General features: G+C 37.8%; 1 protein-coding gene across 3 annotated transcripts in view; it reads left to right on the forward strand.

Moving 5' to 3' along the window:
- The window catches only part of LOC119241486 (S-adenosyl-L-methionine-dependent tRNA 4-demethylwyosine synthase TYW1), a 111584-nt gene that overhangs the window by 8171 nt on the left and 76563 nt on the right, over positions 1-26850 (forward strand). For 2 of the 3 annotated variants that reach the window (XM_037506788.2, XM_037506789.2), the window contains exons 4-9: positions 314-415; positions 2149-2343; positions 4283-4570; positions 6704-6826; positions 18065-18182; positions 22043-22095. In XM_037506788.2, coding sequence (XP_037362685.1) covers positions 314-415; positions 2149-2343; positions 4283-4570; positions 6704-6826; positions 18065-18182; positions 22043-22095 — 879 coding nt within the window. Of the gene's footprint in view, positions 1-313; positions 416-2148; positions 2355-4282; positions 4571-6703; positions 6827-18064; positions 18183-22042; positions 22096-26850 lie in introns of those variants that run through there. The other variant, XM_054693579.1, reaches the window with a different exon arrangement.

The following is a 26850-nucleotide window of genomic DNA, read 5'->3' on the forward strand; positions in this document are numbered from 1 at the left end:
CCTCTTCAGTATTTCTTTTTGTACATCTGTGTATTCATCCTAGTGGAGAAAAGCAGCTGGAATATCAAAAAGCCAATTTAGATTTAGTTCTATATATAAATTTACAGAGTGAGAAAATCAATCTCTATCAACATGCTTGTCAAAATTTTAAAAGTGAAAATTGTATTTGTATTTATGATGATAAACTTCAGTCACCAGAAAAGTTTTTCATGAGAAATGCTCTGTTCCCTTGCAAACAGGGGTGAATGAAGATTGTTTTATCTGGTTTATTGAAGATTTTATTGATTTTCTTTTTTTCTTTATTTGATTTTAGGGATTTGCAACAATTCTTGCCAAGGAAGTTAGTTCCCTAGATCTACCTGTGAAAATTATTAATCTGAAAGAATATGATCCAGATGATCATCTAGTAGAAGAGGTTGGTAATTATCTTCAATCAAAACTTCAAATTTAATTCACTTCCTATTTAATTGAATTCCTGTTTCTCTGGGATAAATAAAATGTTCAGAATACATTTAATTTTTATCTTGAGGAATTTCACTTGGTTGAATTTTCTTTATGAAGCGGAGAGGCTGACCTTGGGACACTGATTCCAAAGTGGTGTGGGCTTGTCCCTTTGGTGTGGTATACTCCTGGGGTGATTGGAAAGTCCCTCCTCTTGCTTTGACTCTCATAATTAGGGGAGGCTGGTTATCGATGGCTGTGTGCTATGCACATGAGCCCAATGTAAGTCAATTGAGAGGTCAAGAGCCACTTGGGTACCAGAAAGAGTATGGGTTTTGGACTCAGAAAAGTCTCTTATAAGCTGTGTGACCTTGGTGTATTGCATCAAGTCTATGAGTGTTTAATTTATTCACCTGAGAAATGTCCCTTCCTCCCCTGTAGTCATTAAGTTAGGGAAGTTTGTCTTACAGCAGTGGTTTTCAGGTGTGGTTCTTGAACCAGTAGTATCAGCATTTCTGGAGATCTTGTTAGAAAAGCAGATTCTCAAGGCGTAACCCATGCCCAGTGAATCAAACTCTGGACAGGGAACTGTGTTTCAACCAGTGCTTTAAAAGGGGATTCTGAAGCAGCTTAAGTTGGAGAAGTGCTTAGAACGGGACTCAACAAATTTTTTCTAGTAGGGCCAGCCCGTAAATATTTTCACCTTTCTGGACCATGTGGCTACTCAATTCTGCCTCGAGGCATAAGCAGCCATACCTGATATGGAAAGGTAGAGTTCAGCTGTGTTCTAATGAAACTCCATTTGGATTTGGTCTGTGGGCTGTAGTTTGCCAGCCACTTCTTAGTAGCTAAACTTCTACCTATAACTATCCATGTCTTTCTCCCCCAAGAACACATTGGAGTGTCATGAGTGAGTCTGAGCTTGTTCTAAATTATTTGTGAAAAGTTATTAGTAAATTTTGACAATATCAGTAAGGGAGGGCCTCCCTGGTGGTTCAACGGGTTGAGCGCTGCGCTGTGAAGCTGTCCGCAGCCTCTGGAGTGTGGGTTCAATTCCCGGCCAGCCAGGGAGAAACCCACATGGCGCAGCAGACCTTTCCTGCCTCACCCGCTGCTCCCCTCACTAGTATTTTCAGTCCGTCTGCCTGTTCTGCTCCCTGCTCTGTCTCTGGTGAATTCTCTCACCCTCCTGCGCCTCTGACCTGTACCCCAGTTCTTATATAAATTAAAAAAAAAAGTAAGGGATTAATTATAACTCAACTCATGACTTGCACATATTCAAGCAGGTGAAATACTATGGCTAACAGGCCTGATGATGTATTTTATTTCCCCAAGGCGAAGATGGTGCTTAGTCCTAAGTTACTTTAAGTTTTATTGCTTTAGTTTTTCAGGTAATTTTTAAGATATCTTCCTGTATTTCTTCCTGACTGATTCGGAGTTTATTTCCAATATGACATACCGGAGGAAATAGGAATTTCCAATCTGAGAACCAGATGGAGTGAATGCAAAGGGGTCGGGAGCAGGGCACTGGGGTTTCTCCCCCATGCAACGTGTCCTTGCTGTGTTTTCTTTCACTTCTGAAAATGAGTGACGTTTTGAAAGTACCTGTTGTTCTGAGAAGTTAGCATGAGATGAATGTCAGTATTTTAAAAAAAGGCTTTTTCTTCATCTCCAGTGTTCTACTAAAATATTCACTTTCATGGCTAGGTTACTAGTAAAGCTGTATGTGCCTTCCTGGTGGCTACGTATACCGATGGTCTGCCAACTGAGAGTGCGGAGTGGTTCTGCAGATGGTTAGAGGATGCAGCCAAGGATTTTCGATTTGGCAAAACTTACCTGAAGGGTATGAGATATGCAGTGTTTGGCCTGGGGAATTCTGCCTATGTGAGCCACTTCAACAAGGTAGGTTCAAGGTAGGTATATGTTGAGTTATGGGGATGTTCCCTTTGATTACAGAACAGTTCACACACATACAAGCTTTGGTACTTAATTAAATATTTCTTATATTAGTCTTTATAGGTGGAGATTACGTCATACATCCCCAATCCTGGTATATAGTAGGCTCTCAGTATATTTTTACTGAAGAAAGTGAGTTACTATATCTCAGTTAATGTCTTAGCAGCCTTAATGTTGTAGCCCCTGTCCCTAGGTAGAACCTGGTGGATGGAAGATCACAGATTCTTGGACTTTGTCAGTTCCTTGTTCTGTTGTTAAACAGTCTTCAACACCCAAGCTAACTCTTTTTTTTTAAAAGATTTATTTATTTATTTATACAAGCACTGGTTACAGTCAGAAGCGCGGGAGGGTGAGAGAATTCACCAGAGCCAGAGCGGGGAACAGAACAGGCAGACTGACAAAATACACTGCTGAGGGGAGCAGCGGGCGAGACAGGAGAGGTCTGCACACCGTGTGCGACCCTCGCCCGGGGGCCAGGGATGGAACCAGCGCTGCAGAGGCTACAGGCAGCTTCACAGTCCAGCGCTCAACCGCTGCACCACCAGGGGAGCCCCCCATGCTAACTCTTAATACAGTTGAACTTGTCTTTTAATCAGTAATTTTTTTTTAAGATTTATTTATTTATGCATATAAGAGCTGGGGTACAGGCCAGAGGCTGCGGACAGCCTCAGAGTGCTGTGCTTACCCCTTGTGCCACTAGGGAGGCCCTCAGTAATTTTTTTTTTTTAAGATTTATTTATACAAGAACCGGGATATAGGCCAGATGTGCGGGAGGGTGAGAGGATTCACCAGACAGAATGGGGAACAGAACAGGCAGACTGACTGAAATACACTGCTGAGGGGAGCAGCGGTGAGACAGGAAAGGTCTGCTGTGCCATTTGGGTTGCTTCATGGCTGGCGGGGATTGAACTGGCACAGCAGAGGCTGTGGACAGCTTCACAGCACTGTGCTCAACCACCTGTGCCACCAGCAAGGCCCATCCCTCAGTAATTTTTAAAGGAAAATAGAGGAAAAACATTCACTGCCCTTTATGTAGTAAAATATTGTTTTCCTGGATGTTTTTATAAACAAAATTAACTTGGCTCCTTTTCTTTTGCATTCTGTTCTCTGTACTTTAAAAAATAAAAATTTGGGACCTCTCAGTTCTTAGTAGTTCTAAAAAAGAACTTTTTGTATGTAGAACTCTCCTCAGTTTGGGTCAGCCTGACTCACCTGTCTTTGGTAGACTGTGAACAAAGGTGAGATAGAGATATTTCTTTAGACTTTTCGTTTGCTATCAAATGTATGTCTCCTCCATATTTTCAAAGGCATTAGACTGAAAATGGTAAAAATCAGTTATGTAATGTTTTGTTTAATGCCATGGTGCTCAGAAAGTCAATTAGATTTTTAAGCCCTGATTGTGCTTCTTGAAGCTGCTGTGCCTCAGCTTAGCTGCTTTCTATTGCAATAAAATAAACCTCTGATTTTATGGAATCATGAGTCTTGCCAGATAGGCTCCATTTGTACTTTGTCGTTAAATGAGTTTTAGCCCCATAGGCTTTGTTAAATTTTGGAGCGAATTCATTTTGTTAATGAGTCACTTTATTCTGAACATGATTTAGAATAGTAGTTTTCAAATTCCTTCTTGTATTAACCCTTTAATGAAAGGGTTTGGTTGTCCATTTGCTTCAAAAGTTTTATGCCAAATCTTACCAGAATGTATGGACTGCAGCTCTTGTCGATTGAGGTGGGAAAAGGAAGACTTGAAGCCCTTTGTGCTGAGTAGTCTGCCTTTTCAGCTGCAGCCTATGACAAAGTTACCCAGAGCAACTTTGGGCTTTTGCATAGCAGTTTACAAACTTCTGATCTAGAGGATTGTGTTTTCAGTGCATCGTTTTTCTTGCAGGTTGGCAAAAATGTTGATAAGTGGCTCTGGATGCTCGGAGCTCATCGAGTGATGCCTCGAGGAGAGGGAGACTGTGACGTGATTAAAAGCAAACATGGCAGCATTGAAGCTGACTTCAGTGCTTGGAAGACCAAGTTCATCGCCCGGCTAGAGGTGCTTTGTAAAGGAGAGAAAAAATCCTGTGGCGGCAAGTGCAAGAAAGGCAAATGTGAATCTAATCATCATGGCTCAGAGGAAATGGAACTAGGGTCCCACACTCAAGTAGGACCACATCACAGAGACACTGAGGTGTGTCCCGTGGGTCCATGTCTCAAGGCCTTCCTCCTGTGTTTGGGGACCCTGAACTTTACCTCTGCCTTGAGAAACTATTTCATTGGCTTCTGGTTAGAAGGAAGGTCTGGTATTTTAGAGTGAGTTTGCCCTTAGAAATTAAGCCTTGTTGTGCTGGATGTGTCCCTGTGTCTCTTCTTTAATCATTTCATTGCCAGAGTTAAGCAGATTTTTACCACAGTTTGTAGGTTGGGAATTGAGGCCCAGAGAAGTAAAATGTGTCCTGGGCTGAGCTTTATTTTTTTAATCTACAAATCATGTATTCCTCCAGACTTTTCTTATTTAATGGCTCTGTTAATCACTTAAATGTGAAGTTGCAAACCATCATCCTAGATGCATTTCTTTCATCCCTCACATTATAAACATTTCTCTCTTCCTTCAGTTACTCCATTTCCTTTGAAGGTTATGTGATCAGCCACATCACAGTTGCTGTCTTCACAGCTTGTTGTCTTATGGCCGCCTGGTCACTTGTGTCATTCAGCAACAACTTTACATCTGACTCACTGTCTTTCTCTATACCCTTGTTCCTGTCATTGCTCTTTGTGGCTAAATCATCCAGGTAGATAATTTCTCTAGCATTGAGCCTGCCAGCTTTCTGACCTTGAGACCTCCACCAACCATTTTCTTCATCACCCTTGGTCTCTCTCTTCCGTGGTCATCTCTGAAATTTCATGCTGCTGTGATCTGAACGTTGATTTCTTTCTGTTGTTCCGGCTTTTAAATTCTTCTGATCCCATAGCTTTTTCATTGGATAATGAAAACTGCTTACTTCCATTTGTCCTTACCCAATTTAACCTATACTCATTCTTTTATAGCCATCTTAATCACGTTCCCCTTCTTTCTCTAGCTCTATTGGCTAAACCCTGAGCCAGGTGAATCCTGCTTTCTGCCTTTTCTGGTGCTACCTGCTTGCTGTTTGACCTCATACTTATGACCACAGGCTCAAGGATACACTCAAAACTGCCCAATAATCTCTTTAACATTCTCTTGTAAGTTTCCTTTCTCATTGTCTAAGATGACTGTTTCATACTCTTTCTCCCTAGCCTTTCTCCACTGTAGCTTTGTAGTTAAGCTTTGAAAAAGTGGGCTCTCCAACTTTTTTTTTGGCTCCTTGGGGTTCCTTGTAATTCCATTTTTGCAAAAAACGTTAGGGTTTTGATAGGGATTGTATTGAGTCTGGATTACATTAATGGTATTGTCATCTCATCAGTTTTAAGTTTCCCAGTGCCTGAACATGGGAGATCTTTCCATTTATTTAGGTGATCTTCAATTCCTTTTCATTTACAAGTATTTCACCACCTTGATTAAATTTTTTCTTAGATATTTTATTCATTTAGATACTATTGAGTTTCACAATGATTGGAGAAGGTACTTTAGAGGATTTTAATCTTTTTAAATTGACTAAGACTTGTTTTGTGGCCTGGAGAATGTTCCCATGTGTATTTGAGAAAAATGTATTATCTCCTAGTTTGGGGTAGAATGTTCTGAATGTTAGGTCTGATTGGATTATAGTGTTGACTCAGTCCTGTTTTTCTTCACTGATCTTCTAACTGCTTGTTCTATTTGTTACTGGAAATTGAATATCTCCCTTCAGTTCTGGCAACTTTTGCTTTATGTGTTTTATATGTTAAGTGTATACATGCGTACAGTTGTTACATCTTTTTGATGGATTAATGCTTTTATCAATATATGTCAATGTAGCATCTCAGTGACCTAAAGAAGCCCAAGAATGCTTGATTCCTTCTGTTTCCTCATTCTTGTATTTAATTTAATTGTGGTTGGTTTTTTGTTTAAAACAGAGTCAGGAAACTTTTTTGTAGAGGGCCAGCAAGTAAATATTTTCAGCTTTGTGATCTATATGATTTCTGTTGCAACTATTAGTTCTGCCATTGTACAAAGAAAGTAGCCATATACAATGTGTAATTGATGAGTGCTTTCAGATTTAGCCTAAGGCAGGGAATACTTGTGGGACGGTTTGTTGACTACTAGCCCAAAATCTCTCCTATCCATCCAGTGAACTCACAATTTGGGTGGGAATACTAGAGCATTTGCTACTTTGAGCAATGTGTTTCTGAAGCTTTGATGTTCCAGGAAGAGGAGCCCTTTGAGAGCACCAGTGAGGAAGAGTCTGGTACTGATGACCATCAGAGTCTAAATTCTGTTGTTGATGTTGAGGACCTCGGCAAGATTATGAATCATGTGAAGAAAGAAAAGGTACTGTAATTTTGGGAAATAATGAACTTGGATCCTGCAATTGGCTAACATCAGCATTCTGTATTGGTGTTTATAGTTCATCTGAATTTTAATTACAGTTTTTATTTCTTTGCCTCCCACCTAGAGAGTTTTATACATTTTGCTATTTTTACCTAAGCTTTGTGAATATCTTCCCTCTCAGTCTTGTGAAAATGAGCTTGAAGTAAATAGGCAGAAGATTTTAGGGTATGAATCAAGAAAAAAGGTAGGTCATTGGAAGGACTTTATTCGGTGCTGTGAATAAAGATGTCAGGGAAGACTAATATGGTAAGGTTGATTAATGTTGAGATTCTAGTGGAATGTAAAGTTGCTTTTCTGGTGTGCAGACTGAGTGGTATCAGGACTTAGGCATGGCAATTTGGTCTATAGGTGCTGAGATCTGTGGTGCAGGCTCTCAAAATCTAGGAAATGTTAGTGCTTAAGTGTTAGAAACAAAGAAAACTATGGAAAAAATTAAAAGAAATCAATGATAAAATTATTCAAGCTCAAATGAAGACATTTGGTAAAAAAGCAGGACTTAATAATGTAAAAAGACAATAGCTGTTTTGTTTTTAAACAAACACCAATGATAAGTTGTAATTTACAACAGTCACATAAAAGATCAAGAATCCAACAGGTACATAAAAAAGATACTCAATATCATTAATCATCCAGAAAAGAAAATGAAAACCACATTGAGATACGACCTCACACCTGTTGAACACATGGAAAAAATTAGGGTGACTCAGTATATTGTAAAGTTTCATTCTTTTAAGGTAATACAGAAATTTGATGCAGTCCCATTAAAAATTTCAGTAAGGGGGTCTGTGTGTGTTGTGTGTGTTTTCTGGATCTATACTGGTTGGTTCATGGGGAAAGGTAAACATGCAAGAATACTTGAAAAAACCTTGACATAATGAGAAAGACGAGCCTTACTAGATGTGAAACACACTACAGGGTATCTATTATATAATTAAAACTGTGGTACTGGCTCCTGATGAGACAGACAAATTAATGCATAAGAATAAAGCTCCATGATAGACCTGGAATATGTAGTAGTTTCACATATGATGAAAGTGGCTTAAGATAAAATCTGGGGATGCAGTAGTGGGAAAGACACCAGAGTTTCTGTCTCCTCTCTTTGTTGAATTTGGCTCCGTTGCTTTTCCTACATATCTGTGTTTAACAATTAGGAAGGTTTGCTGAACTTTAGCAACCAGAAGTTTTATTGGAACTCACTATGCAGGCAAAATTGATTAAATCATTGGCCACGTGATTGAACTCATTCTTCAATCTCATTCCCCTCTGTGGAGATCTCACTGGTTTACTGTGTGTTTCTGGTGACTAGCTCCCATCCCAAATCACCTTGAGGTTCACCATGAGTCACCTCATAAGCATTACAAAGACTCTGTTATCACTTAGGAAATGCCAAGGTTTTTTGAAGCTCTGTGCCAGAAACTGGGGACAAAAGCCAGATATATTCTTTATTATGTCATGGATGTAGAAACAAATAAAGTAAGTACTTAATCTTACTTTTCTAAATATCAGTCCCCACTAAAAGGAACTAGGGCTCCTTGGAGAAATAGCTGATTCTTGTAATTGCCTTCCACTTTCTGACTTATTTCAGAAATAATTGTAATCACAATTACCTCAGGATCTAGTCACTTTCATCTTTTTTTAATAGCAGAGTAGTATTCCATTGATCTCTCTCAATTTTCATCTGGTTGTCTATTGATGGAGATTTAAGTTGATTCCATGTCGTGGCTATTGTGAGTAATGCTGTTATCTGTGGAATAGTAACAAGAAAATAAACTGGCAAAACAACAAAAATAACTCCAGATTCTGTGAAAAGTATGGTGGTTGACAGAGGGGAGGAGAAAGGAAAGAGGGGACAGAAGAGGTAATTAGTGTGTTGGCGCTGGAGCTTTGTTGGGAGGTGAAGTGAAGCATTTGTACATGTTGAGGTGTGAAGTTACACTCCCCAAATTATATAATTTTGTAAACAAATGGCAAACAAATAATATTTGATTAAAAAATAAAAAGAAATGGCAGATTCCAGGGGTGGGAGACAGAATAGCAGATGAGCCTGTTAAATCTTGTTGAATAAGTAGGTTTTAAAGACTGATGGAGACATCTCAAAAGGACATAAGAACCACTTGAAAGAGTCTTCAATGGGTCATATTTGGGACATTTTATGATGTACAGCATGGTGACTGTACTTATACTGTATTGCATATTTCAAAGTTGCCAAGACAGTGAATTGTAAAAATTCTCATCACAAGAAAATTTGTTTTTGACTGTGCAATGGATATTAAGTAGGCTTTTTGTGGTGATCACTTTGCTGTATATACACAAATACCAAAGTAGGTGATACACCTGAGCAAATCATATTGTTGTGTATCAATTTTATGCCAATGAAAAGAAGTCTGGAACAATTTGAGCATGAAAAATGAACAATGTTATATAATGAACATAATGGATTATTTTACGCCAAATAAGGGGAGGAATAGTAGAAAGTTTTCACAGAAGGCTTTCAGATAATAAATATAAATGACATGGTTGAATTAGAAAATCACCCGTGTGCAGTTCTCACTATAATAATTAATTTAAATGAGGATTGGGTACAATGTCTTCAGATACTCAGATAGTCTCAAAATAGCTTCCTAGTGACCAAACCACTTAGACATGCCAAAAATAAATGTCAGTGGGGAAAAGCCCCACAAATTATTTACTCATTAAAAGGGAAAAAATGTCCCTTTGCAAATGGAGCTATTAGATGATTCCCACCTGTACCAAACAATCAAATAATTAATATTAAAAGCTTGAGTCACATGTGCCTCCTGACATGATGTGTAGCAGGATGTATACATTTATGTAGTTTTACATGAAAAATGTTTAACCTGTAATTAACTGTAGAGAAACAATTAGAAAAATCCAGAATGTGGCACAGTCTATTAGACATCTGGCTAGACTTTTTAAAGTCATCATCATAAACAATAAAACATAGACCTGGAACTCATCTAGGTTTGAAAAGACTAATGGAGTATAAAGCTCTAAATTTAAATATCCAAACTGGTTTTCTGAATTTAAAATTACCGTCTCTTTTTTGTAGCAATTGGTTACTTTTTTCCTAATTCTTCCATGTGTGGCTGTTGTCTCTTGTCATTTTAGTAGTTTTTATATTTTAGAAGCCCTGGCATTGGAGCTGTTTAGAATGACAAATGCGTGGAGTGTAGATTCAGGCCTGTGCCAGTCAATCTATATATAGCCTGGTCATCTATCGGCATAGTTTAACCTTCCCTAACTTTAATCCCTTGATCTGAGAAGCATGGACTACAACCTTACAGACCTGTGGGTCAGATGAGAACATGTGTGTGAAGATGCTTTATAATCTCTAAAATTAACAGACATTGAAATAAGAAGTAAGTTTGCTTGGATGTTTTATATTTGCTTATACATTTTTCTAGAGTTGGTCATTTAGTTTGTTTCAAGTTTTCCTCTATTAAAATTAGCACTGATTTAAGACCTTTTTTTTTAAAGATTTATTTATTTATTTATACAAGCACTGGGTACAGTCAGAAGTGTGGGAGGAGGAGAGAATTCACCAGAGCTAGAGCAGGGAGCAGAACAGGCAGACTGATGAAATACACTGCTGAGGGGAGCAGCGGGCACGACAGGAGTGGTCTTCGCACCATTTGGGACCCTGGCCGGAGGCCAGGGATCGAACCGGTGCTGCAGACGCTGTGGGCAGCTTCATAGCCCAGCTCAACCGCTCTGTCACCGGGGGAGGCCCTGATATGAGACCTTTTTAACTTTTAAAAAATGTATTAATTTTTTTTAGGTTATATTTCCCCCATATTGATATACTAGGTCAAAGTGAATGTATAATTTTATGGCTTTTAATTAAAAATCTGAATAATTCTCAGTGGTGAAATTTCTAAAAATAGGATAAATTTTAGTGCATGAAATATCTGATATTGATAGATTTCAGGGTTTTCCACCAGAATAAGTGAAGATATTTACAGGTTTTTTTTTTGTTGTTGTGGTTGATGAGTCTGGAAAAATTTGTCCTTTTCCCCAAGTTTACTGAGGTATGATTGACAAAAATTTTGTGTGTGTGTGTGTGTACATGTTCTACAATGTGATTTTTTTTTACAATGATTTTCTTAAGGTGTGTAATATATGTAATATATGCTTTAATATATGTATGTGCACATTGTGAACAATTACCACAATGAAATTAATTAACTGCCCATCACTACTCATAGTTACCATTCTGCTTTTGTATGTGTTGACAACATTCAAAATCTAATCTCAGCAAATTTATTGTATGTGTAAGAGTTTGGAATAATTTGTGGGTGCATTTTTCTTTTTCATTTTATGTCCATTAGAGGGCACTGGAGAAAAAGCACTAACAAAAAATTTGAACATCCATATAAATAATTTTTTGAAATGAAATGATTTTGGACTTAGTAAACTTTAAGCAGCTGGTTTATGATATTTCAGGTTTTTTATAAACATTTCTCATAAAATCATCTGATTTGAGGGGAAAATATATTTTTTTCTACCTTAGCATGAGATGAAAAACTACCAGTTTTTGTTTTTCATTTGTGTTTGGTTACATAGAGTTTCTGAATCTGTCTTTTGCTTTCATTCAACTTTATATTGGACATAATGTACTAACCTAAATGATGCATTTGTTACTGCTTGGCTCTTCATTTTTTTTTAAAAGATTTATTTATTTATTTAAGATTTATTTATTTATTTATACAAGCTCTGGGTATAGTCAGAAGCGCGGGAGGGTGAGAGAAAATTCACCAGAGCCAGAGCAGGGAGCAGAACAGGCAGACTTGATGAAGTACACTGCTGAGGGGAGCAGCGGGCTTGGCAGGAGAGGTCTGCACGCCATGTGGGACCCTCGCTTGGTGGCCGGGAACCGAATCGGCTCTGCAGAGGCTATGGGCAGCTTCCCAGCCCAGTGCTCAACTGCTGCGCCACCAGGGAGGCCCAAAAGATTTATTTATTTTTGCATAGAAGAATTGCTCATCCATTTAAAGTCTTTATTGCTTTCTACATAGTATGCACTTGATAACTATGAACTATAATTGCATAAGATGTCCTGACTAAACCACCACAGTGGTGTTCTTCTATACCTCCCTTCCTCTGTAGCAAAATATAAATAAGGCAGTAAGAGTGTCTAAAGCAGAAAAGAATTTGAAGGGTGGGAGTGATGTTGAAGAAGAGAGCTGAATTTTGAAACATTGGAAATTTGGGGGACAGGTGCAGATGCAGAAGGGTTGAGGTTCTGGGAGCATGGCATGTTTGGGACACAGACACCTTCAGGTTCTCTAGGTCATTTTTCTATATTCAGACTGCCTAGGTCCCAGGCCACTTTAGATGGCCTCACTTTAGATGATCTCACTCAGCCCTCACAATTTTCTGACCCTGATGTCATACTGTTATTACTCCACGTTGCCATTTTCTAGGGTGGGAACTAAGACTTAGCCAGGTAAAGCAATTTTTCCAAAGTCAGATGATAAGTGGGCTCAAACCTAGATTCCATCTCTCTGTTTTACTCCCCTGTGACTGCTTGCCAGGGGAGAAGTGCTTCCCAGAGAGGAAGCTGAAGAGTTTGGGTTAAGGACAGGGAGTTAGGAAGAACCTGACAATTCTTAGGTTGTTTATTTTATTTCTCTTATGTCGTGACTTTTAAATGTAAAGCACATTGCTAAATACTTCCTAGCATGTTCTGGTTAAGCACACATACAGTTTTATCAATGTCATTAGCTTTAGAAATAAATGGCAAATGCTTGGCAGTTACTCACCAGAGAAACATTTCAATTTATCAGCTATTTGAATACAAAAGGATCACAGTATGTCGCATTCTGATTACAAAGCTGTGAACTAGCATGGAAGCTAGTTCTCCTTTCATAATTATTTATAAGGCTTTGAGTGTTACCCAAAACCAAAAGGGGATATCCCTTCAGTCCCAAGACACTGCCTTTAAACCAATCTGACTCATTCATGGCCTGTGTAGCCAGGAACATTTAATAGTGAATTCTGGAATTATTTCCTTAAGCTGGGCTATCCAAAATAGAATCAATTGGGTCAAATGAAAACCATTTGAAAGCTCTTGACATACCTGGTCAAACTGCTTTTTAGAAAGTTGAAAAAACATCCTTAATATAGTACTTTGAGTCTTGTTTAAAATTGGTCATTTAAAAATTTAGGTATGGCAAGTGACTGGTATATTGGGAGTGGGGTGGATTGCTTTATTATAGAAATAGAAACCTGAGGGGGTTGTAACAGAAGGACTTTTAGTTATACTTGAATAGTTCTTCTTAGAGTTGAAAACTCAGAGAGTGAATATTGAAAGCTCAACAGCCAGGTCTGGAATCAGTTACTGAAATAAATGAGATCTGCTTTTCTGGGGCAAGAAAAAGCTGTCTGGTAGTTTTGGGTCATTCATTAATTAGGCCAGTAGATACTGGGGTGGCCTGGGACCTAGGCAGTCTGACTATAGAAAAATGACCTCTAGAGAACCTGAAGGTGTCTGTGTGAAAAGATAAGCGTAGATGTCACCTGATGATAAATGAGTATCAATAGGACAAACAGATTTAAGCAATCATGAAGCTTATTTCCCTGAAGAGATATATGTTTTGATAATGAAAAGCTTGTTTGTTGGGAAATGCCTGTTTGGCAGTTATTCCACTGGTGACATTTTACCTTAACATCTTTTAAGACATCACTTTTTGGCCTTATTTTTATCCTAGGCAAAATTGCGGTGGTACTGTGGTTTTTGGAATATTGGTGTGAATGTAGAAAATTAGCACATTTTGCTCTTATTATTACAAAGGGTTCACATAGTTCCCATTTGTAAAGATCTTATCAATTATTTGTAGTTATTTTATTTTTTTTTATTTTTTTATTTTTTTTTTTTTTCTTTAACATTTATTTATTTATTTATACAAGCACTGGGTACAGTCAGAAGCACAGGAGGGTGAGAGAATTCACCAGAGCCAGAGCGGGGAACAGAGCAGGCAGAAGGACCGAAGTACACTGCTGAGGGGAGCAGCGGGCGGCAGGAGAGGTCTGCGCGCCATGTGGGACCCTCCCTGGTGGCCAGGGAGCAGCCGGGGATCGAACCGGCGCTGCAGAGGCTGCTGGCAGCTTCGCAACCCTGCGCTCAACCACTGTGCTACCGGGGAGGCCCTATTTGTAGTTATTTTATAAGTACATAAGGAGTTCATTTATAATTGGCTTTCCTTTTCTCATATTGTTGGGGGAACCCATTGAGAGAAGGTGACTATTTGTTGACTTAAGAGCTGGACCAGAACAATTGGAGGCTCTTCATTCCCCTACCTTTGGAATGTGTGGCCTAGTCTCCCAGAAACTGCCCTAAGGGTACAGTCTTGATAGAGAATGTGGATATGAGGCTGTCTGAACCAGGTATGTGACTGGCCTCAGGTATGTGACTGGCCTCAGTTTTGGTGGGCAAATGTGGAAAACTATTCATCTTCCTGCTGCCCAGTATAGGCCTTAATAAGTTCCCTTGCTCATTAAAATTGTTACCTACCAACCTGGGATGGCTTGCCACTTTCCTTGTTCTCTCCTTGCTTTCTGCTTTTGGGCCTGGTTTCAGGTTATACCTGGGGAGCTCCCAAGGTTGCAACCCAATACTTGCTGGGAAGCAAGAGCTCAGCGAGAACTCCAGTTTTCTTTTGTGCCAGAAGTGAGGGGTTTTGTTGTTGAGAAGGGGTGAAAGTAGAGATTGGAGACAGGAGATCATTTACTTTGTCCTTTGGGAGAAACCAAGGCAGGGGACAAAAGCAGTGGCATTGTAGAGAATTGATATGTTCTAAATTAAAACTTTAAAATTTGGTTGCTCATTGTCAAGTGGGATACAGGGACAGGGAGGAATCCAAGTTGACATTCTGGAATCTTCCTTTATTTCTGCTATGACTATGTAACAGCTATAGAAAAAAAACAACTTTTAGTCCTATGTTACCTTATCATGTTCTGGGCATAAATAAACAATGTCTGCACCTAGGAGATTAGAATTAGAATTTGAATGGTGCTTTATACTTCCTTGGGGAGTGTTGTGAACCATTGTATTTCTTTCCAGAAATGAAGTTACTGCTGCATATGGAAATAGGACTTGAAGACTAACTGCTTTAGAAGAGTGATAAATGTTGTTTGTCCTGAATGCTCAAGACTTTTAATCATAGCCTCTGATTTCTTTCCATATAAATTTTGTGTCTAAATGATTGAATCTGGAGCTACAGTCCTATTTTATAATAGGTAATTTCTCTAGTGATGGGACATGGATGGTGTTCCATGGTCATTCTTTAAAAGTGTATTTATTTCATATGGGTCAGAAATTTTTATTTAAAGCCTCAAGAAGGTGTCTATGGGACTCTGAGCATAGCACTCAGAGGCCACTGTCATCATCGGCTGCATCAGATTTTGGATTTATGTGGCCTTTGGGGTAAGCAAATAAACTGGTGATGCTTTGTGGTGACAGGCTTTTGAGGGCAAATACAGCTTGCCTCTTATCAATTCTTGCATGATTAGTAGGGAATTATAGTAACTTGCTGTGGAATTAATTCAGAGCCATGTAAATGCTCTCAAGGTCAAGGTTAGTTCATTTTGCTCCACCACATGACTTTCCTTTCAAACTCACATCTTTGCTTTTAAATCTGAAAGTCTTAAAATAAAAAAAGGCAAAGTATTCTTTTATTTTTAACAAAATAATAACTGAAATCTTTTAACTTTTTAAATAAAGTGCCCAGCATTAAGCTGATTGTTTTTATACTAGATAAGAATAAGTGATTGATGTTTGTTTAAAATTTTTTTGCGTTCCATCTGGAAATGTGTAGCTGAAAACTATTAACAGAAGCAAAACTGTTTATTAACTTAGCATTTTGATTTTATTTAATAGTGTGGAGTGTTGACTTTTAGGACAGATAGAACTTAATGTGGGTTTGCATTTCTCATTTGGTATTTTTGACTCTTGAATGTCATTTTTCACTGACTTTCTATTTCAGAGCAAGTCCCTAAGGTGACAAAATAGGAAGAGAAGTTAATTCCGAATTTAACTGGTTTATCTTTTTCTGATTTTTTAAAAAAAGATTGATTTTTATTTATTTATGTATACAAGAGCGGGGGTGGGGGAGGGCAGCGGTGCATGGAGGTGAGAGGATTCACCAGAGACAGAATAGGGAGCAGAACAGGTGGATTGACTGAAATACACTGCTGAGGGGAGCAGCGGGCGAGACAGGAGAGGTCTGCTGCACCATGTGGGTCAGTTCCCTGGCCAGGGATCAAACTTGTGCTGTAGTAGCTGGTGATAGCTTCATAGTGCTGAGATTTAATCCTTTGCGCCACCGTGGAGGCCCCTCTTTCTCTGATTTGTAAATTTTAATTTTTAATCTTGTTTTACACTGTGTAGACAGTTTGTATGGAGAACTTGAACATTCACAAAAGTAGGCAGATTGATATAGCAAATTCCATGTTGCCCAGCTTCTTACCAATTCTTTTTATTTATTTATTTATTTAATATATTTTTTACATCATTTTTCATTTTTGCACAATGTATGCATTTTCATCTTGGTTATATTCCCCATAGAATTCCCATCCCCCCTTATTTTGACCCTAATCCCTCTTCCTCCCCCCCTCCCCCCCTCGTAGTGTGTCTCTGGTTTATAGTTGCTTGTTGATTTTGAATTTTGCTTTATTATAATTAGTCATTTTCCTGTTCCCTTATTTAGGTCTCCTAAATCTTACTAATTTTTATCAATTCAACTGGACCACATCTTTCCTCTCTTAGTTTACACAGACCTCAAATGTGAAGTCGTCTGTGAAGTGTTTTCATTTTTAGATGGAAAAGGTATTACCATGAATCTACTCACTTCTTCGTTGTGGACTGGACATTTATAATGGACAGGCACTGAGAGCATCTGGGATTTGGTTTGAAACCTTTGACCTTTTGAATGTTTGCAGCTCTTAGTATAATTTCCTCTAAAGTATAACACAGACTGTGCATTGTCTTCACATTATTAATTAGGACTGTGATGTTTCCCCTCCAAAATTGAGATAACTTTAAAATATATATATACATATATATATATATAAGATTTATTAGAAGAGCAAGAAGTCATGGTAAAGGGTAAATGAGGGTCATCTTGTAAAGTAAAGAATACAAGACAAGCATGATGCATGACTTACACAGTGATTGAAGGTGGGCTGCTGAATTTTCTAGTGACCAAAATCAGAAGGAAACACAACCAGTTTGAAATTATCTTTAAGATTTCTGTCACTGCAGAAGTTTTCCCTGTGGAATCTACTGAAAGGAGCCTTTGGAGCAGTTGGTGGAGGTGGAGGAATAACTTGGTCTCTGAGCAAATGGCTGGCTGGGACGCAGGGCACTCTTTAGACTTGTTTTGGGGTTTATGGATGTAATGATCAGCAGTACCTATAATGTATTGAACTCCTATTAGGTATTAGGCATTAGGCCTGGTGATTTTATTTCATTTAACCTTCAACACATTCCTACTCCATAGATGTAATTACTTTTCCTCCTTTTTAGGTGAGAAAATTGAAATTCAGAGAAATAATTTCATAAAGTTAGGCAATGGTCTGTATTTAAGATCGCTAAAAATCTTCATTGTCTAGATAAATGGATTGTTGACTCATGTTTTGTTGGATTTTATGTTTGAGTATGTAGTTACTTTTTTTTTTTAACAAAAGATTTATTTACTTATGCACACAAGAACTGGGGTACAGGCCAGAGGTACAGGGGTGAGAGAATTCACCAGAGACTGAGTGGGGAACAGAACAGGCAAATCTACTGAAACACACTGCTGAGGGGAGCAGTGGGTGAGACAGGAGAGGTCTGCTGCGCCATGTGGGCTGCTCCCTCGCCCGTGGGGATCAAACTCATGCTGCAGAGTCTGCGGATTGCTTCATAGTGCTGTGTGTAACCCCTTGCGCCACCGGGGACACCTGTAGTTACTTTTTTTGGGGAGAAATAAAAGCCTTCCCTTGCCATGTCTTTAGATCATTGCCTAACTGCAAGTGTTAGCACTTTGGAGACAACAGTGTTGTGGGCCATGTTTCATTGTGAATCTTTTTATCCATGCTATGTGTTTATGATGGTTGTGCTGTTAGAGTCATTGCACAATGCCAATTCTGGATTTCATTCTTTTTATTTTAATATAGAGAGAAACAGAGCAACAGGAAGAGAAAACTAGTTTGTTAAAGAATTCAGTGAAGAAAGAAGCTAGTGAAAGAAGAGCTATGATAACTCCTGCTCTCCGCGAGGCCCTCACTAAACAAGGTGAAAATCCTTAAGAATTGTTACAATGCTGCATTCTTGAGCATTCTAACTTAATACTTGAAAGAGGGAACATTTAAAAAGGATTGCCAAGAAGATGGGTATAATGAAGTTCCTCTTTAGTTAGCTGTGCTGCTGTGTTACTGTGGCAGCTAAGGTGTCTTTTTCCTATGGCTCCTCTTGTTGGCTGCAGATCTCCTCCTGATTGGTTTATTGAGATGGTCCCATCAGTGTGGCTCAGGTATTCAGGTAGAAGGTGCCATCGCTGGCTTCTACAAATCACTGTTTATTTAGGGGAAATTTTTATGAAATGCAGAAGAAAGCTTACATAATGTTAGTTTGGGTTAGTTAGAACTGTCACATGTAGAAGTAGATACAGATTTTGTGGCCGTACTTTACCAAGGAGGCTGTTATGTGCATAATCATACTAACATGAATGAATGAGTAATAATGGGTTTCCTGCAGAAAAAAGAGTTATGAATTGGGAGTTAGTAGGCTGACTTCTTCTTTCCATATTTATTGAGGACCTTTTAAAATTAGAGTTCTGGCAATGCAGATTAACATAGGCTATAGTATTGCCTTTAGGGAACCTTCAGCATGCTAGAAGAGACAGGTAAAGTATATAGATTTCACATATAAATGTGTAAATTTTCAAATAAATTTATTTTCACATACACAAAATACATGTAAAAGAGTCTTTTAATTAGGGTATTTAGAATAAAGTGATTTTTAGGATAGATTAAAATCTTTCATCTTGCTATTTTCTATTTGTCTCAATTTGGTTTTTGATTTCCTGTTTCCTGTGTTTTTGCCTTTTAGGTTAATTTTAAATGATTCTGTTTTATAGCCATTGTTACCTTGTTAACTATAGCACTATTATTTTATATAGTTGTTGCTTGAGGTTTTATGCTATACCTGTATCATGTCATAGTGTATCTTTGAATGGTATAATACTGCTTCATGTTTTCTATTAAAGATTTAAGTAATTAAAAGCAATCTTTTATATTGACTCATGTTGTTACCACTTTCAGTACTTTTTATTCCTTTCGTAGATCTCTCATAATCTTTTCTTTCTGCTGGGAGGATTTCTTTTAATATTTCTTATAGTGTGGGTTTGTTGGTGATGAATTATTTTAACTTTTATATACTGAGAAAAGCTTTCTTTTGCCTTTACTTTTGAAGGCTTTTTTTGGTAGGTATAGAAATGTAGATTGACCAGTTTACCTTTCAATGCTTTAAAGGCGTTGTTCCACTGTACCGTTGCTCATATTGCTTCTGATGAGACCTTTGTAGTCATTTTTTGCTAGTTCTTTGAGTGTAATGTTTTTCGTCACCAACTGTGTTTTAAGATTTTTTCCTTTATTACTGATTTTGAGCAACTTAATTTGGTGTTTCAATGTGGTTTTCTTCATGTTTCTTTTCCTTGGGATTCACTGAGCTTCTTGATCTGTACATTTTGTGTTTTTATCATATTTGGACAAATTTTGGCCATGATTTCTTCAAATAGTTTTCTGTCACCCCTTTCTACTCTATCTTTGAACTGCAAGTCCGTTTTCAATATTCCATTTAACATTGACCCACAGCTGGCTGGTATTCTTTTTTTAAAAAAATTCTTTTTCTGTCTTCATTTTTGGATAATTTCTATTGTCTGCAAGTTTAATTAGTAATCTTTTCCTTTTTAGTGTTTAATGTTTCATCAATTTTATCCAATGTATGTTTCAGGTTTGACATTGTAGTCTTTATCTCTAGAAGTTCAGTTTGGATATTTTTATATTTTTCACATCTCAACTTTTTGAGCCAATGGAATGTTATTTCAGCTGTGTTAATGCCCCTTTTGCTAACATTTATATCATTGCTAGGTCAGTTTTAGTTGCTGAATTAGTTTCCTCATTTCTGGTTGTGTTTTCTTATCTGTTTGCATGCTTAGGAGTCTTTGATTGTATGCCAGACCCAATTTTACCTTATTGGGGACTAAATGTTTTTGTATTCTTATAAACATTCTTGAACTTTGTTCTGGGATGAAACAGTTAGAATCTTTGAATCTTGCTTTTATGACTTGTTAGGTGAGACCAGAATTGGCTCAGTGTATGGGTAATTATTCCCCACTATAGAGGCGAAACATTGCTGTGGACTCTGCCCAATGCCTTGTGAATCTTGAGGTTTCCTGTCTGACTGCTAGGAACAGGTATAATTTTCGGCCTGCTGTGAGCACCAGACATGCCTCTCATCTTTTCAGATGGTTTTTTCCCATTCTTGGGTAGTTTTCTTTCAGATACACACTAAACAGCTCTCAGGCAGCTGCATGATGGGATGACTGCAAATTCTTGAGTTCAGTCTCTGTGTGGTTGTTCTCTTTGATGCACTCAGTCTGCAAACTGTAGACACATAGACTCCCCTGACCCTTGCTTCCTTGTTCGACACTCAGGGAGAATACTGACTTTGTTTGGGTTGCCTCTCCCTTGCTGCACATCCTGGAAACTTAAAGGCAGGTAGCTGGACAAATGGTAGGGTCCACCTTACATGTTTCCCCATGTCTGGTATCACCTTCATTCGTTGCATGATGTTTTGTGTTTGGAAAACTGTTGCTACAGACCTCTCCATCCTGTTACTGTGCAGTTTTTTCATACCTACCTAAATACCTAAATTTTTTAGAAACCTGTGTATCTTGAGAGAGAACTTTATGAAGAACAAATATAATGGAGTGTGCTTTCCATCACAGTGGTATGAAGGGCAAGTAACGTGGGAATCCAAAAGAAGAACTAGAGTTTTCTCTAGGAATCTTTTAAATGCTTACTTTGTACCTGAGGTTAGCTATTCAGTTGGGCTCAGTTCCATCTTTAAGTAGATGAGCAGAGCTTTGTTTATGTCTATGGAAAGTGTTACATAAATATGGAAGAGGATAAAAGACAAAGCCCCGTAAGGTTGTCATCAGAGCCTTGTAATCCAAATTGACATTATTCCACTAATCATTCCATTGTGAATATGGATGCTTAACCAGCGACTGATCTACTTATGCCATCATCTAGTCAGTGTTTCTTTATTTGCCTCATTTGACTATAAGTCAAGAGTCTTTTTTGTGTTAGAGACTTAGGATATTTGTGGCTTATTACTTGAAACCTCATGAGAAACTTTATTAAATACTTTCTGAAATCAGGATGTCCTTCTTGTGATTACCTTGGCCTGATTTTTCCATGCTTTGCTTGTCTTATGTGGCTCAAAAATTTTAAATGATAGGTTATGGAGTGGTGCTGAGAATTTTTGTTAGGAATTCTGTAGCTCCTGGAATTTGACTTTTCTACTTTTTTGGGCACTATTTCTTTATTTCAATTTCCTCTTGTACATCTGGTTTTTCATCTTTTTTCAAAGATCACTGATGGTAATTCCCCAGCCATTAGTTTGAACTCTTATTATTTGCTTTTGCTTTATGACCCAGCAAGTGATTCATTTTATAAGTGTTCTATGGGTTCTTGAAAGGCACTTGCATTCTATAGTTATTGAGTGTAGTGCTCTAGGTATATTTTTTGCTCTAGGTAAATTCTTGATAACGTTTATTTTGTTGGTCAGATCTTAGAGCTCTACTGAATTTTGGTCCAGGAGGTCTGTTAGATACTGAGAAAGGTTAAACTCTCTGCCTACTGTTACTCTGTTGTTTCTTTATGTATTTGAGTCTGTGTTTATAGATGCATGTACCTTTGAAATTTTTGGTTTTTCCTGGAGAAGTAAACTTGTAATGTTTTCTGCCACTGAGTTGTTGCCTACTATTATTTAATAAGCAAAGAAAAATGACTGTTGTAATTTTATAATTACCTTTTGATATGAGGCTTTGAGTCAACTAAATTTTGATTCCCTGTTTTTCCTTGCAGGTTATCAGTTGATTGGGAGCCATTCAGGGGTGAAGCTTTGCAGGTGGACAAAGGTATTTATTTCTATTCAAATGTTATTTCTGTTTTATACATTTTTGTGTGGCTTTTATTTGCAATCAATAAATTTTACCATTTAAGGATATAATTTACATCTAATAAAATGTAGTGATATTGATTGAATTTGTTCGATGAACATGTCAGCAAATTTTCATGGATGTAAAAAACCTTTGTCCATCACTCAAATTAAATATAAATTATTTTCCTCAGCCCTGTAAGTTGACTTGTGCTCATTTCTAATAAGGATCCTCCTCCCCCTCAGCCAAACAACAGTTATTCTAGTGGCTATCACTGTAGTTATAGTTTGCCTGTTCTAGAATTTCTTATGAATGGAATCATATAATATGGTCCTTTGTAAGTGCTTTCTTAAACTCAACATGTTTCTAACATTCATTCATTTTGTACTTTTTATTCCTTTTTTTTTGTTGAGTAATATTCAATAATATGTACGTACTGGAGTTTTTAACCTATTGCTAGACATTAAAATTTTTGTCTATTATGAATAGAACTGCTATGAGCATTCTTGTATAAAGCTATTTTGGTGAACATATGTTTCAATTTCCTTTGGGTATATAACCTAGGAATGGAATTGCTATGTACAGAGTAGTATATATTTAACTTTATAAGAAATTCCTAATCTGTTTTCAGTGTGTTTGTACTATTTTATACTTGGTATCGGCAATTTGTAAAAGTTTTGGTTGCTGTATTTTCTCATCATCTTGTGGTATTTGCAAGTCTTTTTAAATTTTAGTTACTCAGGTGAGTATGAAGTAGCATCATTGTGGCTTTAATAGGTATTTTGCTGATTCCTGCTGATGATGAGGAGCACCTTTTTTGTGTGCATATTGGCCATTCACACCATTTGCTCAAATTGGGTTTCTGAATTGATAGTGTTATTTGTAATTCTTTTAGGTATGTGGATATGAGTCTTTTGCTAGATTTACATTTTGAATATTTTCTCTTATTTGTCATTTCTTTTTCCTTTTTTTTATCATTAGCTTTTGAAGTTTTTAATTTGAATCAAGTTCTTTTTCTCTTTTATGGTCTGTGCTTTTTTTTTTTAATCGCGGTAACACTGGTTTATAATGTTATATAGGCTACAGGTGTGCATTATTACAATCATATTTAGTGCTTTTATATATTAAGAAAACTTTCTCAACTTCAAGATCACAAAGATATTTTGTATTTTCTTCTGGACTCTCCATATATACTTTCAGCTTTTCTGCTTTGGTCTGTGGCTCATTGTTAATTATTTTTTATGACTGGTGTAAGTAAAGGTCAAGAGTTGTTCCTCCGTGCCCTCTTGCCCTCCATGTGGCTATTCAGATGTTTTAGCACTATTTATTGAAAAAAGACTTCCCTTTCATTATTGAATTACTTTTAGGAATTTGCAGAAGATTAAACCAGTCTTATTTCTGGATTCCTCTTATTCTATCCCATTGATGTGTCTGACAGTCCTTTTGCCATTCCACCTTGTCTTGATTACTGTAGCCTTACAGTAAGTCTTAAATCATGCAGTATAAATTTTGTCTTTTTTTTTTTAATTCCAAGATTGTTTCTACATTAAGTCCAAGATTGTCTCCACTCTTCTGAGTCCTTTGCATTTCCATGTGAATATTAGAATTAGCCTGTGAATTATCTCTATATTATCTCTTGTTTTTTTAGATTCTATACTTGGCATCCTTTCATCACAGAGCCAATTATATTAACTGTACGTCCTTATTTTCTGTATTGTTAATGCTAGGGTGCTTGGGGCCTTATATACCAGAGGAGACACTGCCCCTCATTCTGTGCAGAAGGTAATAACAAGCCAGGCTTATTTGTGTATCATAAGAGAAGGAGGGAAATAACCTAACTGAAATAGGGGTAATATGCCAGGAAATTATAGATTCTCAAAATAAAGAAACAAGAAAGTAGAATAGACTTGCAAGTGAGTGGGGGTCTCATTTATAACTGTTGAGTCAGAACAATTTCCTGTTATAACTTGGGAGAAGTAGTAATGAATTGTCATGGAAAATATATCTCCTGTCTTGAAATTCCATATCTTGTTGAGATCTACATTCTGCCTCCGATTTGTAACAAAACTTTGGAGACTATATCCTTTAAGTGACATTGGAAATGCAGGATAAATTGGAAACAGAAATGGTATCAAGAATGGCGGAGAGAAGTATGATGGCCTCTGGTTTGTTTCAAAGTAAGGTTTAAACATGACTGGCAACCTCGGAATAAACAATATCAATTTCAGATAATTACTGCAAGATAGATACCTCCTCATTGTGTTTTAAAAATTGACATTATATAGAATGACCACAATGACTTTTAAAACAACTTGCTTTTGTTGTTTTAGAATCTTGCATTTCAGATATCTACCAAAAGCACCTGAAATTTCTTCTGTAATGTGTTTATAGGAAATGCCTACAAATGTAACACAGATATAGGTATTTTATCAGTTACCTAAATACTAGAAACAACGTTTTCTCTTTAATGACTTTTAAAAATGTTGAAATTTCTTATAAAATTTCACATAAAAGAGTCTTCTCTTCCATTGGTTTACAAAGTGGTTGCATTCCTGCAAGATTCAGTGTGTAGTAAAGTTGTGCAGAAAACATTTTATCCATAAAATGTAGTAAGAATCTAGGCTTAGATAGTTAATTTTGGTGAGTCATTCGAAAGGAAGTGGACTAAACACTTTTTTTTTTGCACATGTTCTTAACACTTCAGTAGATGTGAAACACCTGCTCCCACCCACTTAATGCCAGTAGTACCTCTCAGCCATAGTGGTGACAAAAATATTTCCAGAAATGTCCACGATATCTCCAGGGAGTAGACCCCATTGAGGCCCCTCTGCCCCAGTCTGCTTTCTTAGCCACTCTTAAAGTTCAGGTGGTCCTCCCCAGCAGTGCAGCCTATCTTTTTCCCTCTTCTTCCCACTTCCACTGAAGCTGTCCAGTCGGTCTCCTGTGCCTGATTCATCTGACGTTAACCAGACTAGCCTCTGAAGTATAGTTTTCATCTAGCCATTCTGTCTCAGAGATCTGTAGTGGCTCTCATTACTTCTCATTCAGCATAGCAGTTTGGATGTGTAATAGGCATCTCAAACTTATTATGTCAAAAACTGGATTCCTAAGTCTGCTCCTCTCAGTCTTTACCTTCTTAGTTAATGGCAATCTCCTATCAGTTGCTCAGGTCAGAAACCTGGGATTCATTTTTATTCTTCTGGGTTTTTTTTGGGGGGGAAGGGGGTGGAGTTGGTTTTGTTTTTTTACTCTGCCACAGCTTTTTTATGAACAGATCTTCTCTTCAAAACATATCTAGAATCCAACTGCTTTTCTCTATTTACATTGCTATATTTGGATCCAAGGGACTGTCACTGTATTATGTAAGTGATCTTTTAACTGTGTTCTCTAGTTCCATTCTTGTTTTCCACTCTCTGCTCCCTACACAGCAGCCAAGTCATTCTTTCTCTTATTCAGAACCTCTAGGGAGTCCTATCAGAAATAAATAATCATAGTAGCCACCAATGCTGTCTGTGATCAGGTCTTCATGCTCCAGTCTACTCTTACTAGCCTTTGCTATTCCCTGAATACACTGAGTACAAACTCCTCACAGGTTTTTTGGTCTTTTTTTTTTTTTTCCCAAAAGATTTATTTATTTATACAAGAGCTGGGGTACAGGCCAGAGGCATGGGAGGGTGAGAGGATTCACCAGAGACAGAGTGGGGAGTGGAACAGGTGGATTCACTGAAATACACTGCTGAGGGGAGCAGCGGGTGAGACAGGAGAGGTCTGCCTCGCCATGTGGGTAGCTCCCTGGCCAGCTGCAGAGGCTGCAGAGAGCTCTACAGCACTGAGCTCATCCCACTGCGCCACCGGGGAGGCCCTCTTTTGGTCTTTTGCTTTGTAAGATATCTGCTCAAAGAACCTCCATCACACAGGCTTTTCCTTCACTGCCTTATAGAAAAATAACAACCTTCTCTCTTATCCCTTCAGCATGTCTCTTGGGATTTCTCCACAGCATTTATTACCACTTAGTAGATGATATGTTTGTTTATGATCTGTCTCTTTCCTTCTCTTTTCACCCTCCTGCAACCTAATTGTCTTTATTTTTATTTGTAACACCAAAAGAGGAGCCTGACATGTACTAATTCTTAGTAAACTTTTGTTAAATGAATGAGTTAGTAGAATAAAGCTGTGAACTCAGGGAAACGCTTCTTTAGTACACTTCTGACCCACTTGCTCAACTGTGATTTTTGTTTTAACCTTCACTCATTGTGTACTGCTTCTCTTCCCACTTGTAATCTCCACCTGACCAAGTTCTACCTATCTGTGTCAGGAAAATAGAAACCACCCTGTGTATTTCAGCAAGAACAGATTTAATAAAGTAAACAAAATGCTTACAGAGCCATTGAAAGTCCCGGGTTAGTAAAGGTCAGAGAGAACTGCTTCTGGCTTTAAAAATCAAAAAGTGCTAGACTCAAAGGACACTGTTTCAAGTGACCTGGGCTCTTGGCAGCATTGGAGCGAATGTTTCCTAGGAGCTTGCTTACAAGCTGCTGCAAACTCGACATTTGCTATATGCCCTTGTATTTATTTGCCTGCTGCTGACAGAGAGGAATAATAGTTTTTCCTTTTTTGCTTTCTAAATCTTGCATAAGTTTCTCTTACGGTTGGTGTCTAAATCAACGCCTTTCAGACGAGGGAAACTAAGAAATGTGGTGGTAGGGCTTTTAGCCCCTGCTTGGAAGCGTAGGC

The sequence above is a fragment of the Talpa occidentalis genome, unplaced genomic scaffold, assembly GCF_014898055.3.
Source record: "Talpa occidentalis isolate TD23 unplaced genomic scaffold, MPIMG_talOcc4v2.1 talOcc4.12, whole genome shotgun sequence".
In the NCBI taxonomy this organism is placed as follows: Eukaryota; Metazoa; Chordata; class Mammalia; order Eulipotyphla; family Talpidae; genus Talpa; species Talpa occidentalis.